The sequence below is a fragment of the Aplysia californica genome, unplaced genomic scaffold (genome assembly GCF_000002075.1).
Source record: "Aplysia californica isolate F4 #8 unplaced genomic scaffold, AplCal3.0 scaffold00008, whole genome shotgun sequence".
In the NCBI taxonomy this organism is placed as follows: domain Eukaryota; kingdom Metazoa; phylum Mollusca; class Gastropoda; order Aplysiida; family Aplysiidae; genus Aplysia; species Aplysia californica.
The window spans coordinates 450,465-466,461 of NW_004797278.1; the positions used below are offsets into that span (position 1 = coordinate 450,465).

The window sequence follows — 15,997 nt, forward strand, 5'->3', positions numbered from 1 at the left end:
AGCTTTTAAAACTGAAATTGAGACAGCTGTTTATTGAAGCATAAAAAAAGACTAATTCACAGTCAGAACTTAAAAAGAGTACAGATTAATTAAAACGTTCAATTTTTGTGTGTGCTGAAATTCACGCACCTAATATTCTCATCCCATAATCTTTACTTTGAAAAATAAAAGTGATAGTCATTATTTAAGTTAAGTTTTAAGTACAGTACCGTATTCTCTGCCTAAACGCGCGCCATACAAAGGCATGCTCCCTTCAAACGCACGCTTTCGTCATATGACGAGTTTATTGCTATATAATTTAGACGTGCAAACGCACGGCCACTTCTAAACGCACGCTCCGATCCAGGAAACACGCCGACAGGTAAAGCTTGACAAGGGGAAATTTCGCAGCAGCCTACACAGCTTGCATAGACAAGCCTAGACGGGACTGACCTTCACGCAGAACAGAGAGAGCGATGGGCAGAGTTTTCATGCCCAACTTTCCACGATCACGTATAGGATAGGTTTAGGACTGGTCGGGTGATAATATGTAAGGGAGGGGAGGGGGGACTGAAATGTCTTCTGATTGGTCACTCGAAATGCGTCTTTGAGAGAAGGTTTCTGCCTGGTGTTTGAGTGACAGCTTACTATGATGCGCAACACGCGTGAATACTCTAAAACATTTGATATGCCACTCTAATTAAAGATTAGTAAGGTAATCAACTGTGCTCGAAGAACTTATAAAGTACTTGTTCAACGATTCACAAGTAAAAAGTCTGACGTCATCCATGCATTTATCGAGTTGCAATAGATATCAGACTGTCGGGATTGGTCGCTTGAAATTGGAAAGCCACGTGGCTGAAAGCTTTTCCCTAATGACTAGATCTATCATGAACAGTTTCTTCTTATCTGATCCCGACATTTTATAGTGCATATCAGTACAGTGAGACCGTTTTTCTGTGCACCCCCCCCCAATTCAACACCTTTGTATTCATAATTCATAACTGCAGTCGGGGGAATCCTTCACAAAACAGTCACGTGCCATCACATAATTGGGCAAAATGACCCATCACCCCCAAGGGAGGTCACTAGAATATCAAGGCAATGAGATGATTGCATCGATCTCTTCCTCCTTTTGCACAGATTCATATAAACGCATGCTTAGGGACCTTCCCGAATACCGTGCATTTAGGCGGAGACTACTGTAACTGTTTAGAGGTTAGCTGGTGAGGCTACCTTAACTGTAAATAAAATCTATCCCTTAAAATAATAAATTAAAATATATATCAGAGAACCTTCTGTAAGTGGACCCCATGAGAAAGAGCAAACAAACCTGTGATATAAAAAAAGGGAAAAAAAAAAATTTCATACAAATGATGTTTGGAGGCATAACGTAAAGATTCAGCGACCTAAATAAAAAAAGTTTTAGTTTTAGATTAATCATTTTGTGAGTATCTCATGGCCATTTTTAGTGACTAGTATTGTGTGCTCAAACTGAGCAGATCTGCTTTTGTCTTTGGTCACAACGGTCCAGTCATCACTTAGAATTTGAATCTCTGGAGATCCTTCACATATAATTGGCTCTGAAAAAGAAAAGAAAAGAATGTCATCATCATGTATACACGATCAATCAGCGTTTAATGACCACAAGAAAAACACTGCCATTATGTATACACAATCAATTAGCGTTTCATGACCACAGGGAACAGACTGTCATTATGTATATATATGATCAATCAGTGTTTCATGACCACTATGGAGCAATCTCAGCCTAGTGAGAGCACATCTGATGACTCTACCAAGTACTCTACAATTCTAGACTCAAAGTTTGATGTTTGTTTTGTGTCTGTGTTAATCACTAACCTGAAGAGATCAGCAGATTTGTTTTGCAATGCAAGTTATTTTGACACAGTTGTGGGTTATAAGTACACTACTCAAATCAATTTGTCTTACTCTATCTACTACAACTCAAAGAAATACTTACCAGATTCTTTAACATGAAGTGCAATTGATGTTACAGATGCAGCCAGCATGCTAACAAATGTACACTGTCCCTCACATGTCAAACAACCTAATGTCTTCAACAGTTGTACAAATTCTTATCATGGGAAGGTTCTCATTATAAAAACAGGCCTACATAGTAGCCAAGCCCACTGGTTACTCATAGCAACCAGGTATTTTCATAGTTTCCTAAACAACCCTATAAAGTTTTCAACCTGAATTGAATAATACAGTAGTCCCCGCCTAAACGCACGGTGCTCTGGAGGGCTCCTTAGCGTGTGTTTACATGGAGCGTGTGTTTACATGAACCTCTGCAAGGGGAGGAAGGGACGCAGTCATCTCAACTCCTTATTAACTCTAGTGACCTCCCTTGGAGGGAGGGGGTCATTTTGGCAGATAATGTGACAGCACGTGACTGTTTTGTTAAAGATTCCCCCACTGGGGTTAGTAATAAAAAGGCGTTCAATGGGGGAGGGGGGGGGGGGGGGAGACAGACTCATTGTAATAAATTATATTATTATGGACTATAAACCTCGGGAACAGATAGCGTAAGAGGAAACTGTTGGCGATAGTCATAGAGGCAACAGCCCAGCCACGTGGCTTTCCAAGCAACCCCCCCGACCGTAAATTCACGCAGAATCATTCTCTACATTCAGAGAAACATTTCTCTTGCGATTCGTTGAACAAGTACGTTATAAGTTCTTTGAGCACAGCTGATTAGGCTTACTTGTATAATCTTTTATCCTGTCTAGATCTAGATTCTAGTGCTTTACGGCATTTACACGTATTGCGCATCAGGCCTAGATCTAACGAAACATTACATGCAGTCACTCAAACACCAGTCAGAAACCTTCTCTCAAAGATACATTTCCAGTGACCTATCAAAAAACATTTCAGTCCCCCCAACATTTCACCGACCAGACCTAGATTTATGTGTCTCTGTGGAAAGTTGGATGTGAAAACGCTGTCTATCACTCTTTCTTAGGCTTGTCTTATACGGTTGTAGTGAAAATTTCCTTGTCAAGCTTTATCTGTCGGCGTGTTTCGCAGATCGGAGCGTACGTTTAGAGGGAGAGACCGTGTGTTTGTACGTCTAAATTATAGAGTAAAAAACCCGTCAGATGACGGAAGCGTGCGTTTGAGCGGAGCGTGCTTTTGTATGCCGTGCGTTTAGGCGGAGACTACTGTAAATCTTTTATCTTACTTGGAAATTCTTTCATTACAAAAAAAAGACACAAGACCACATCATTCAACAAGGATGCTGTACGTACCAACAGTAAAAGTCATTCCAGCTTTCATTTCACCTCGTGCTCCAGAGTAACTGGCTGTAACATGAAGTGGAGTCATCTTTTAATTCAGTTGTCAGTACGATAGAAAATGTGTAAATCAATGGAACTGTTTGTAATGAAGAAACTACAACAGTAAATTGGTTTGAAGAAAGTTTCAGTTTTAGTAGAGGTTTTACGGCGTTCGCAACTGCAAAAGGTCATATGAGCACCAGAAGATTAGAGGTGTTACAAGAGAATAACAAACATAAAAAAGAAAAAGGGGAGATAAGGACGATAGATGTTTGAAAGGAAAGAAGAAGCAAATGACACCAGAGCACCTGCCAACCACCCACGTTTGAAGAATAAAAAAACATTAGTAACATATAGTAGTTTCTGCACGTAGACAAAAAAAACAAAAAAACTTGTATTAAAAAGTCCCCCCCCCCCTCCCCAATCCCCTCAGATCCATGCACTAACAGCCACCCGACCAACCTCTTTTGACCCTCGAACACACAAAGCACAAAGACGCATCATATCTTACATGTGTTAACGGCAAGTGTATTGGCATGGAAGAAGGCTTCTGATTGGACGCATAACATTTAACCAATAGGCTAGGCTAAGCATGTAATGTAATGATACACTGTGCAAGTGCTGTTGATGGTCTCTTGGAACAGAGTAGATCAGGCTCATTATGACTTCCTTGAATCCAGGTTTACTCATTTATTAGACCTGCATGTGAGCCTCAACTGGATTGTCTGAAAATTTTGCTTTTGTGGGCGTCATAAAAGGAACGACTTTCGTGTTGTGAGCGACCACCCCGACAAACACAATAAAGAAGAGACCTAACCTTAACCCTACCTCATGAAAGAACCTGCAACGGCCCTCATGTAAAAAGGCCAACAGCACAAGTCCAAAATTAAAAAAAAAACCACTCAGAGATTTTGTTGATTTTAATTAATTAAAAAAACAGGAAATCTGTCTTTATCATTGAATCCAAGTTTTCGTTGAATTCGAGGTCCTCTGTGCCCCCAAGAATTCCAATTTGTCGTAACACCCGTTTTTCCATTGAGCCCATCCTATGTTAATCTAAAAGCTGAGATGTAGGTAAATGGTGCTGAAAAAGACAAACCAAGTAGATACACAATACTGCTCTTGAAAAATACTTACGAACATGCACAATATCAGGTGGTCCGTGGAAGTACTGTCCAATGCCGTGACCACAGAAATTTGGAATCACTTCAAAACCTGCTTCTTGTGCCTTCATGCTGCAGTAGAAATGTAGGGAGAACATTAGAACTAAGAAATGCAGAAGAAAAGATACATGCATGTACAATATTTTAAAAAATCAAGCTGTTTGAAAAATTTCTCATTATATCAATCAAAATTTTCAAGACAAAAGAAACGGGACAAAAATAATCGATAGCAATAAGAAAGCTATGGCTCATTTTACTACCCAGGACCAAGCAACAGGTGACCCAGGCATTGGATTTTTTCACATTTAAATGAATAGTCAGAATAGTCTAGCATATATATACATAGCCAAACACAGATTTTGAGGTCCTGAATTTTTTTCTTATTAATCAAATATATAGGTACAGTTTGGCATGGTTAACTCGAATACGTCAGGGACTGACAAATGTGTTTGACACATCCATAATTCGGGTAAACCGTATTATGACATATTAAAAAGATATCAGTTGGGGAATGGCATATTGTACAAGTTATCTGTGATTTAAAGTTTTTTGCGTTCGCGTTAGCTGTGTCCGACTATATATATATTTTTTGTATTTAAAAACACGTACATAGCGAAATTCGAAGATAACAAAGATTTCTGCTTCCTGCCAATTTCACTATGATTATGCTAGACTGTAGTTTATAATTTATAGACTAGGTTTTGAGTCTTGTAAATGTCAATTACAATGTGAGATATTATATTTGAGACAAAAAAATCTAGGCCGTACATTAAAAGTTTAATGTCTTCTCCTTTTGATCTGAAAAATATGTGCAGCACTGCGGTCTTTCAAATTACTCTGTAAAAGAAAGAATTGCTGGTATCATGGTTAATCAAAGTCAAATGCAGCTACATGGTATTTAGATGACTGAAGAAACTTCAAACTGGTGCTTGCAAAGAGACTCAGAGCATACTGGTGATGTGTTCAGCATGATGTGCTGAACGAACTGTGGAATCTGACCAAAGAAGATGATAAACAGCACATTCCTTGTGAGACTTGAAGTTGCTGTTTGTAATAAAAATGATTAAATGTGTTTGATTTTCAACACACTGTACCAGTGTCTGTGGTGTAGCAGTTAGGCACTTTGCTGTCACATGCAGGAGACCTAAGTTGGATTCCCAAGTAGGGAGAAATTTTTTTCGAGTGTCTTGGTCTGTCTGCTGGGATGTTGTATCCCTCTCAGCAGGGTTGGTCCTGACAGGCAGGGTCAAAAGCTCACCTTCTAATGATCTAAACCGTGTCGATGGGAGCATACAAATCCCTACATTAAAAATAAATATTAATACATTGTTACTTTTATGAAGTGTGATGCTATAGAAGAGGTGAAAGAAGTGCTTGAAGGAAAGATGTGGGGCAGGAGAGCCAGAGGAAGGGAAAGAATAATATGGATGGATAACATAGAACATGGACTGGCCTGGATATGGCAGAATGTGCAATGGCAGCTCGCGACAAAGAAAGATAGAGGGTCATTACATGTCAACCTCCGAGTCAGAGATGACACCTCCAGGATGCAACAGAGTTAAATGATAACTCTGATGTTTTGCTTCTGTTATCATCTCTCAGTTTTAGGTAAAAAGCAACTGATTTAAAAAAAAATTAAGAGATAGAAAAGAGGCAAATGATGTCATGAACGATGCTGGTCAGTAAAATACGGTAATGATAATACAGTCTGTTGTCAGTAAATAAGTAGGCCTACCCACAAAGTGAGTGAACTCAAGGGATTACGTGAATATGCGAAACACCATGATGAGGAAGGAGAGATGCAGCACTTGCTGTTTGTGAGCTCACTGACAGATATATGTTCTGCTCCATAATCCTCCTGACACTGCAGTGTTATTTGTTATCATTTCTTGCTTAAATTGGCAGGGGGCTCTCGTGGCCTAGAGGTTAAGGTGTTGGCCTCTCATTCAAAGGTCCCAAATTCGAATCCGGGTAGTGACCGAAAACTTTTCTTCTGTAAATTTGTCTCCTTTCACCTCCTTTCCTGCTCTCTACCAATGTTCTGTCGTCTGCTTTCGTCTTCTCTTTCTGCCCCCACTCCCTCATCTCCTTTGCCCTCCTCCTCTGGGCTCCTGATTCTTTCTACAGCCTTTCTACTGCTACTCCTTGGCTTTCAGCCACACCCCTGATCTTCTGGTAGGGCAAAATTCAAAATTTCATACCAACTGAAAAAGTTTAATGTGTCCCGCGCGCTCATATGACCTTATGCAGTTGCGAGCGCCGTAAAACACTTACAAAAAAAATTAATTTAATTGGCATAACTGATATCAAAGCTGACAGTTATGTCTCCCTTTTAACAAAAGTAGATTTAAGCACTGATAAGAGAAAGATCAAAAACTGGTTTCAAAACAAGTCTCAAACAAAAAAATCATAATGTACTATCCTTTCTTCAAGAAGAATTTTAACAAGGCTCCATAAAGCTGAGTACAGTATTTTAAAAGTGTTTCTTCTGGCTGAAGTTTGATTCGAGATGAAGTTCTTTTTCCCACTCAAGTACAGTTAAACCTGCTCTACTAATGGTCACTTGTATACGACAATTAACAAATCACCTGTACAGACAGCCTCTTCCCCTTTTCTCCCTTGCATATTTTTTACATAGTACCAGCACTGTGTAAGACTGCCACCTGTCTAATAGTAATACAGCTACTTTTCCCCCCGACAATGGGTGGCCATCTTAGACAGTTTTGACTCTACAGTATAACGCGGATGGGTCGAACATAGAAGACTCAAAATTATGCATCTGTCGAACTGTGTCTACGGTCCTATTTTTTACCCTTCGTCTTACATGTCTCCCAAGGACTGTCTTGACGAATTCGAGTTACCGTTGTTATACTGCGCTTGACTTTTGCTTGAAAAAGTACTTTCTACTGCAGTCTTTTGAGGCATTAAAAAATACCTCCCTGCAACTGAACTCTGTAACTGAACTTCATTGTAAAAAATGTGAGTAATCGGATAAAACCATCTTTTTACTTTTAGTCTAACATAGCACACAACAACTTACTATACGACCTCCCCAATGTCAGAAAATAAAGCTCCCTCTCTGCAAACAGAGATTCCAATGTCCCTACAGTCCTTTGCAGCCTGCACCAAGAGTTGACCCTGTCTGTCAACATCACCTATCATGAAGGTCTCAGAGGTATCACCATGATAACCCTGAAAGAATACCTGTGAAACAAAACAAGATTCAAATATGACTGACCAAATGTTACATTTGTAATTAGCAAGAAAGCACTAGTAAATGCAAAAAATTCTTTTTAATAACAAGTAACTAGTGTATATCGAATGCTTTGAGCTCAAAATTATAAGCTTAGTAAAGTCAAACAGGATACTGAAATACCATAAGTTTTTTTGAGAGCATCTCAGTAGAGAAATGAATGGAGTATCGTGATTGCTTACGTATCTTTTAGATGTGGCACTCCGTGATGACGATGATAATGTCATAAGACTTTCCACTAAATGAAGGAGATTTATCAAAATCCTTTATAACACCATTTTCATTATAAAAGGCAGCACTCTATTGCAAAAATGAATTGGGGCAGATGAGCTTGATGAAAAAGGTTTGTGATTAATTACTCTGGGCTGTGGGCATGCAAGAAAAACTATGTTGCGTCAGTAGGCCTATTGTCATGGCATATTCTCTTACACATCACTGTGAAATTCCTTACTGACAGTAAAATGAGCAAACACTTTAAGTCTAAGAGAAGTTTATTTTCTTTTATCTGCACAGTTTTAGAATCTGGAACGAATAAGCCATGCTAAGGGCAAGTAGCCAGAACTCATAATTCAACATCATCAGAGTGAAAAATAGTGTGTGTTGCACAGCTTAAAATTCAATTAGGATAGCACACTTTGCATTACGCCTGTGAGAGCCATAATGTCCTTTGCATGCAGTAATGAGTTGAACAGAAAAAAAACTGCAAAGCACAAGATAAAATCTCTGCAAGAACCAATGTCAAAATTTATTATCATATCGCATCCCGGGTGCTTTCTTGTCGTATCTCCTTTTAAAACAACAGTGAAAACAGTTCATAACAAAGTGTGAGTGTGAGCTTAAGAAGAAGTCATATTTTCACTGTTTAAAAAAATGGAGATACAACAAAAAAGCACTGATGTCGCGATATGTGTGTGTGCCTGGACAAAGGTCCTGGTTGTTGGAAATATTGGATCTTGAAATAAGGGCATATTCTTGTGACAAATTTAATACTGAAGATGATGATTTTTTAAATTTTCAAGTATCTTGAGAAGTTTTAAAGATATGCCACATTTTGTAACACAGGGTGTGAAAACTAAGTCTGGAGAAAAATCAAATTTCTAGCACATTTTTAAATTAAATTTTTTAACCTTTAGTGAAATACATCATGTTGCAAAAATAATTAATAAAATAAATTTTGCCTCAAAATATTACATGCATAAAATCCTTTTAATTAAAGAATGGCTTATCACATTGACTAATCCTAAATAAAACAGAATTTATGAATAAGTTATTGTCTTTGCAATGATTGGAATAAAGATTCGAGAAAACCAAATTTGACGTTTTAAAAAAGGAGAAAAATGTACCTGAATTAATTTTCAGTGCCAAAAATTTAATTTAGACTGATGAAACTAAACAAGTTGCGAAAAAAGAAAGCACACCCCTTCTAACAATAATATGATAGTCAAATGTTCGAATCATTAGTAGTGTTAAATTTATAGAAAACAAAAACAAACAAAAAGACTTCTGGTTACAGAAATATTCAAATAAAAGGAATTTCCACACAATGACAAAAAGTACTTTCACTTTGAAACTGTTAGTGAGCAACCAAAAGTAATTTGACAATCTTACAGTGATATCCACATTGATGATATCTCCATCCTGTAGCACCAAAGATCCTGGAACTCCATGGCATGCTATATGGTTTACTGATGTGCAAACTGATTTGGGAAAGCCTTTATACTGAAGAGGTGAGGGATATGCTCCTGCTTCAATACTTTTTCTGTGAACCATTGCGTCAATGTCATCTGTTGTCATTCCTGCCTGTTTGGAAAGAGTTCCCAAGACTTGAAAGAATATTAAAAGAATAAAAAACTTTCGCAAGCACAGAGATCCAGAAGTAAATATTTCAAAATGTATCACTATTAGCCAACATTTCGTCACCTCAGAACTATTTTGTCTAAAGTGCTTCTTTACTTAAGTATACTTTGGACAAAACAGTTCTGAGGGGACGATTTATGAAAGTACTGCATGTTAACAAATTGAGAAGTAATTCCCTACAAGTACAAATCAAAGTGGTGGAGGGATAGAGTATGACCAGCTTTTTAAGGCCGTCCTGTCCCACAAGTTCAAACCATTACCATTGGGTCACCTTCATTTCATATCCAACAAGACGTTGGGTTGACGGAAACTTCATTGTCTCCAGGGATCACAGACTTAACATGGTGACTAGTCTGGGTTCAGGGTCAGCTGCTTGCCTTGCTTGGGGCTGGGCTGTTTCAATTTTGATAATTTTCAACTTTGGCTCTAAGATGTAGCCTGGTATTCATTGACATGCATATAAATTAAGGGCTACCTTATTTGGGCTATATGAATGTAGCCAAAATAGGGTGACCACCCCTGGGTTTTAACCTTATTTAGACTCCACTGGCTGATGCAGCCAAACATCTCTCCCATCTGAACCTGCAAGGCTTATAGGTTGCAACTTTATGTCCATAATCTTGATATAGTATGTCTTGTCTCTTACAGACAAGTGGTACTGAGTAGAATCTAGATTCTAGACTTACTGAATGCCAAATGTGGCGAAGTGAATCGAACGAAAGTCTCTAGAGATCACAAAGAATCCAGAACTAATGAATCACATAAATCTATAATTATTTAGGTCCTATGAATTTTAACAGAAATTCAGTGGGGTTCTTAGGTCTGTTTTTCTTATTATAGTTTACAGTGGAAACCTGAAATAACAGGGATGGTCGGACTAGAGAAAAAGTCCTGTTATATCCGATCCCTGTTAAATCAGAAAGTAAGGGAAGTAAGCATTTGTGGACAAATCAGCTGCATTTATTCATAGGTAGTTTCCCTTGTCACAAGTACCCACGAACAGGGGTTTTGGCCATTGGCAGGCCTGCGCAAGATCTAGGTTAAGGACTAGACGACCAAAGTCTGCAGCACACCGCAGCCCTCTCTCGCTTCACCCGATGCGTGTGCTTGCAGCAGTAGCGTGGCTTGCGTGGGGCTTGTTCAATCACTGCGTTACTCTCTCTCTCTCTTACTTTTTACACATTGTTGACGAGCCTTTGTCCCTGCTATAACTGGTTGGGCTCCGATGATGCGCTGTTATTGCCGATAATTTTTAATAGAGACAAAGAGTAGGAAAAAACGAGGATTTAAAAAATCTCTGTTATTACCGGGCCTGTTATATGGTTTCCACTGTATGATACACTGGTATTCTGGTTTTAAACACAGACAAAAACTAAACTAATTTAGAGATATAGAATCAACACCAAGCATAATGAATGTCACATGCGGTGAACTTCAGCGAAGTCTGACGAATGAAGTCTAAACACATCGCATTGGTCTAGATCCACTGTTTCACATAGATCTAGGAGGATCATGCATCCATTTACATCTGAAATCCACAGGCGTTGGCCCCCGGCCTTTACTGTAACCCTGCACCGTCACCGCCAGCTCTACCCCATCTCATGTATATAAAATTACGTTTGTTATTTCTCAACTTAACTGAAATCCCTCACAGAGTTTTTTAAACTATGAAAGAAAATGTAGAAATAGAAAAATATAATAGCCCTCGACACTTGCTTCTTTTTTTTGATGAATTAAAGCATGTGCAGTTTAAGTAAATTTTAAAATATTTTCTCTAAACAGCGCTCTAAATTCGAAAGTACATTTTAACATTAAAACAGCTAAAGAATTTGATATTTGTACAAGAGAGACTGCAGAAGTACACATACCTCAATATTGGCTCCAACATGCCGAAGGATGGATGCAGCCAGCTCACATGCAGGCCTCATTTCTTCAATTTGCAGTTTTGTCTTGACGTCAGCTGATACTGGAGAAACATCATTTCCAGAAAGAATATATGGAGGACTTTGGATCTTTTGTGGTACACTTCGGTATGTTGTGTATTTCTTTAGATTAAACATGCGCTGCAGAGTTCTCTGTAATACGGATGAAAATGAGTTTGACGAGTGTCTTGCACTGTTTACCGTCTTCAATAAAATATACTTTTGGCAGTTTCTTGGCATCACAGAAAAGCAACTCCATCCTCCTTTCGACAGTATACCTGTTGAGTAAATATATATATAAAAGACTTATTTCAGTATCATAGTTTAAAAAATAACAAACACAACAATTACATAGAAAGAATGACTGCTGCTTTTAGAATTTCAATTTACTTGTATTATGTATCAAATACAATTGACTACGGACGAGTTGATGGACAAAAAAACAAACAGCTGTATGTCTACAGGGTCCTTGACATGACATGTATAGCCAAACTTCTGTAATTGGTTGCTACTCATTTTCCCCAGTGTATGGCAATTGTGCAAGACAGATGTAGATGAGACAAGATGGGCCAGAGTTTGCCTCTAGTTTCTAGCCTTTACCAATCAACTCCTAGTCAAGGTGGCAATCAGTGCAATCCTGTTATATCGCCAGCCCGCTGTACCGCCAACCTCATCATGCTCATCCAAAGGTAGGCGGTATAATGGGATTTGACTGTTTGTTGAACTTCATCAGGTAAAATATAATGAAGTTTATTTTTAAATACTTAACAATTTTTGATAAACTATATCACATAATTTGTGAGAGGTATATATACTGGGAAACTTATGGAGATGCACCTTGTAAATTTTATACAAACCCTTTTTCATTTTCAAAAACGTGGCAACAACCTAAATTTTCAGAATTATGTAAATTTCTGTGCTTTTCTGACACCTACAGTGGATGTAAAAACCCCCCACCAACTATCAGTGGCAAATTACACAAATGGAGACTTTGTATGAAATCAAGCTTTTCAATGGTGAAGTTGAAGATACACACACACACACACACACACACACACACACACACACACACACACACACACACACACACACACACATACACATACACACACACACAGACATACACACACACACACACACACACACACACACACACCGTTGGCCAACTGTTAAAATCATGAAGCCTACAATTTTGAAATTTCAAAATTGCAGTTTCTTACACCGGGTGACCATTGACAAGATCAGTTCGGTTTGGTCATCAGGGCTAACCAGATTTTTCTTCATGGAGGGAGAAAAGCTACCATTGTGGCACAAACCGAACGAAAGTGACAATGACCTTCAAGAACAAATGTTTGTGTTCAAGGCCGTGAGTTGGGTTATCAGTTTGAGGCAGGGGTCTATTCATAGTGTGCACTGAAGCTGCTAGAAACATAACGTTCACGTAGCCGAACCGAAGGGATCCTCCAATTGGCACTGCCCATAATCTGTGATCATTTGCATGCACTAAAAAAATGTGTTGTAGAAATTCAAATTCTAAACTTTGAAAAAAAAAAGCAGGAAAAAATACATAAAATTAAAATAATTAAAAGTACAATTGTTAAAAGAATGAAACAGTTAGGCAATTTCTGTTTTTTGCCCCAACAAGAGTAATGAAATATTAATAGTAACTTTATATGGGTTAGGGTTGGGGTTAGGGTTAAGGTAAGGATTAGAATTAGGGGTAGGGGTAGAGGTAGGGTTACAAGTGTACAGGGGCAAGAGTAGGGGTAGGGGTAGGATTGCAGGATAGTAGGGGTAGTAGTAATCGTTGGGGCCAAAACCAGACTATTCCACTGTTTTTTTCCTCTCTCCTGAATAATTCTGCTTTCTTGGCTCAGTACATTCAGCTTGCCAAAGAATAATATTGCTAGATTCTTTTTTCAACTGGAAGCCAGTGTACAGCTTTTACAACTTTTTAAGCAGATCTTTCTTCTTTTTCTTCAGCTTGGGGTGTTATTTTGGGCCACTTGCAATATCATATATATAAATGTGAGGCAGCATAGTGAAATCAGGCGCTTGTCAAAATAATGAAATCCGAGAAATTAGCATTTTTTGGCCAGTTTGGAAATATTGTTCAAATTTTTGTTTTTTGGCTCAACACCTTGTATGTCCATTCTAAAACACATAAAAATGTGTGGATTTTATGGGAAAAAGTTGATTAAAGGCACAAAAAAGGTGAATTTTCAGTTTCCAAGGACTCTTAAGCTATGGGAGTCACCAAACTTTAGAGGCCATTTTCTCGCTAATTTTACTTCTGAAACCAGGTGACCCCACCTCCTTCAATCGCAAATATCTTGACTTCTATTCAAGGTAAATGGATATCTTTATCATCGAAAACAAAGCAAATTAACAAGCTTTAAGATGACATCAATAACTCCATATGCCCAAAAATTGACGAGCGCCTGATTATACCGCGTCGTGACACACACAAATATACATGTATTATATATAAATATATATACAGTCGAACCTGCCTTAATGGAAACCTGTATATGATGGAAACCTGTCTTAACGGAATCTCCTCGCTCCCCCCTTGATATATTCCTCTTGAATTACCACTATAATTCGGAAACCTGTCCAACGCGGAAAAGGAAAGAAAAATCCGCTCCCTTCAAAGAGTTTCACCTGTCTAAGACGGAAAATGCTTTGCCTGCTCAACCCTGATTTGAAACAAAACTCGCAAGTTTGGTTCTGCTGGCTCTAAACTTAACGCCATGGCCATATCACTAGGCGAGGAAGGGGAGTAGGGGTGCAATTTGGGGGTAGATGTTACCCCATCAAGAGAGCTCAGAGCGATGAAGATGGTCAGGGAAGTTTGGGTGTGAAATCTCCCCATTGCCCCTGAGAGTGCTCGAATAGCGAGCCACTACAGAAACTTTCCTGGGTAGCCAGAAGCCAGAGGTGTGAAATTAGTTAGTCTGACCAATGCCTGCCGCCCTGATTGTACGTACGCCAGCCGAGAAAAGAGTTCATCGAATCGTTGTTACATGATGGCAGTGAGGGGTGGCATTCGTTGAGTGTGCTTGTTACACCGATGGGTGGGGCTAAAGGTGGAAGCAAAGGAGATATTCAAATGTTTCTGTTTTTAATTGGTCAAGCAGTGGTTTTATGAAAGGCAAGCACTAGTGGTGATTGGATAAGTAAGAGTGACGCATGTCATTATCAGACAGGATAGCAGTTGAGAGGGGTGAAGTTTTGACCACTCCTTGCCGATCGGACTAGCGATCCTCGATCCCAAGGGCAGGGATTGACCCCCCTCCACTTCCATCTCCCCCTAAATTCCCCTGTCTAAGACGCAATTTTTTTCTGGCTTCCTTGTGATTCCGTCTAACACAGGTAGGACTGTCCATATTATCTTTTGATATATTTAATATTTGCAATGTAGTGTAGTAGTATTGGTGGCCAGATTTAACTTTGGTGGACCCACCGTGAAACAATAATAATGAAAACACACAAATGCAAAACAATAACATGACATGAGCGGACAATTGTGTACATATAACAACAGTGGGGGGTTCAGGGGCCCTGGCAATAATAATTTTAAAAACCCACACAAATGCAAAACAATAACATAAGAGTAGACCATCGTATGGCATTATCATTGCACAGCGAGGCTCAAAAGTAGTTCCGGCCTCGTTTGGTGTTGGGTCCACCAAAGTTCAGTCTTATTGTAATTATGGTAATTAATTAGATCTAGATCTATCTAGCCCTTGCCTAGATCAAGTATAGATTAATTCCAGTTTCCAATATTTTATTCTCGGAATGGAGTAGTCTCTTGGCCTTGATGAACGGTGGGGGAGGGGGGAGTAAGGGACAGCATGGGAAGGGCATGGGCAACATAACAGGCAAACCACAATACAAACGTTATATACTTTTCAACATGTTTTCATGCACGTATAGCGATGTCACTGGAAAGACAACTGAGAATATAAAAATATTGCTTCAAGGCGAATCAAGGGCAAGGTTGTAGAGAAAAATGGGCCAGCCAGTCTGGCAGTCTAGCATTCTAGATCTAGGCCTAGGCCAAGGATCTTTTCTATAGAATTTGAGAGCTATTATCTTATCGAGAATTTTTAATGTAATTATCGGAACTTTCTCCTGCTGCTGTCTAAAAATACGTAACGGAAACGGATCACTAACGATACACGTACGATGTAGGCCTATAATAATGTGTTAGCCTACATGAATAAATCTAACAAATGTATAAAACATGCGACTTAGATCTAGATGATGGCCAGAAAATAAAAATTAACGCATAGATCTGTATATTTGATTTTTTTTTTTTAAACGACAGGGCACATTAACCTGACTAGCCTTTTCCATTTTTATTTTAAGTCAAGATGACAAGGCGCATGCGGCATTAGATCTACCCGGTATAGGACTTTCCCTAAAATATTTCAAGTCTTTTAATGCAAACATGTGGGTATAAATAACGATCGCAGAGCAAATTTATTCAATATTACCCATAATACAAATTATGCCCCC

The 15,997-nt window shown here is 38.8% G+C and overlaps 1 protein-coding gene across 2 annotated transcripts; it reads right to left on the minus strand.

The window, feature by feature from the left end:
• LOC101863223 (methionine aminopeptidase 1D, mitochondrial) lies at window positions 1–15,591 on the minus strand. Of its 2 annotated transcripts, none has more exons than XM_005089670.3 (7): window positions 15,385–15,591; window positions 11,420–11,751; window positions 9,303–9,494; window positions 7,482–7,645; window positions 4,416–4,513; window positions 3,252–3,305; window positions 1–1,562 (listed from the first exon to the last, which is right to left on the minus strand). In XM_005089670.3, the coding sequence occupies exons 1-7, from the start codon at window positions 15,392–15,394 to the stop codon at window positions 1,420–1,422; spliced, it is 993 nt and encodes a 330-aa protein (XP_005089727.1). In that variant the 5' UTR covers window positions 15,395–15,591; the 3' UTR covers window positions 1–1,419. The 2 variants fall into 2 exon arrangements, with proteins under 2 accessions (XP_005089727.1, XP_012937492.1); XM_013082038.2 differs by lacking the exon at window positions 15,385–15,591 and adding an exon at window positions 15,227–15,378.
• Between the last annotated feature and the right edge of the window lie 406 nt (window positions 15,592–15,997).

Bases quoted from the DNA above. Each gene is read 5' to 3' on its own strand.
- LOC101863223 (XM_005089670.3), bottom strand. The intron at 9,495-11,419 runs GTATGTGTACTT...CTTTCCAAACAG, and splicing joins ATGTTGGAGCCAATATTGAG to GCAGGAATGACAACAGATGA. The intron at 3,306-4,415 runs GTAAGTATTTTT...TTCATGTTACAG, and splicing joins ACCTGATATTGTGCATGTTC to CCAGTTACTCTGGAGCACGA.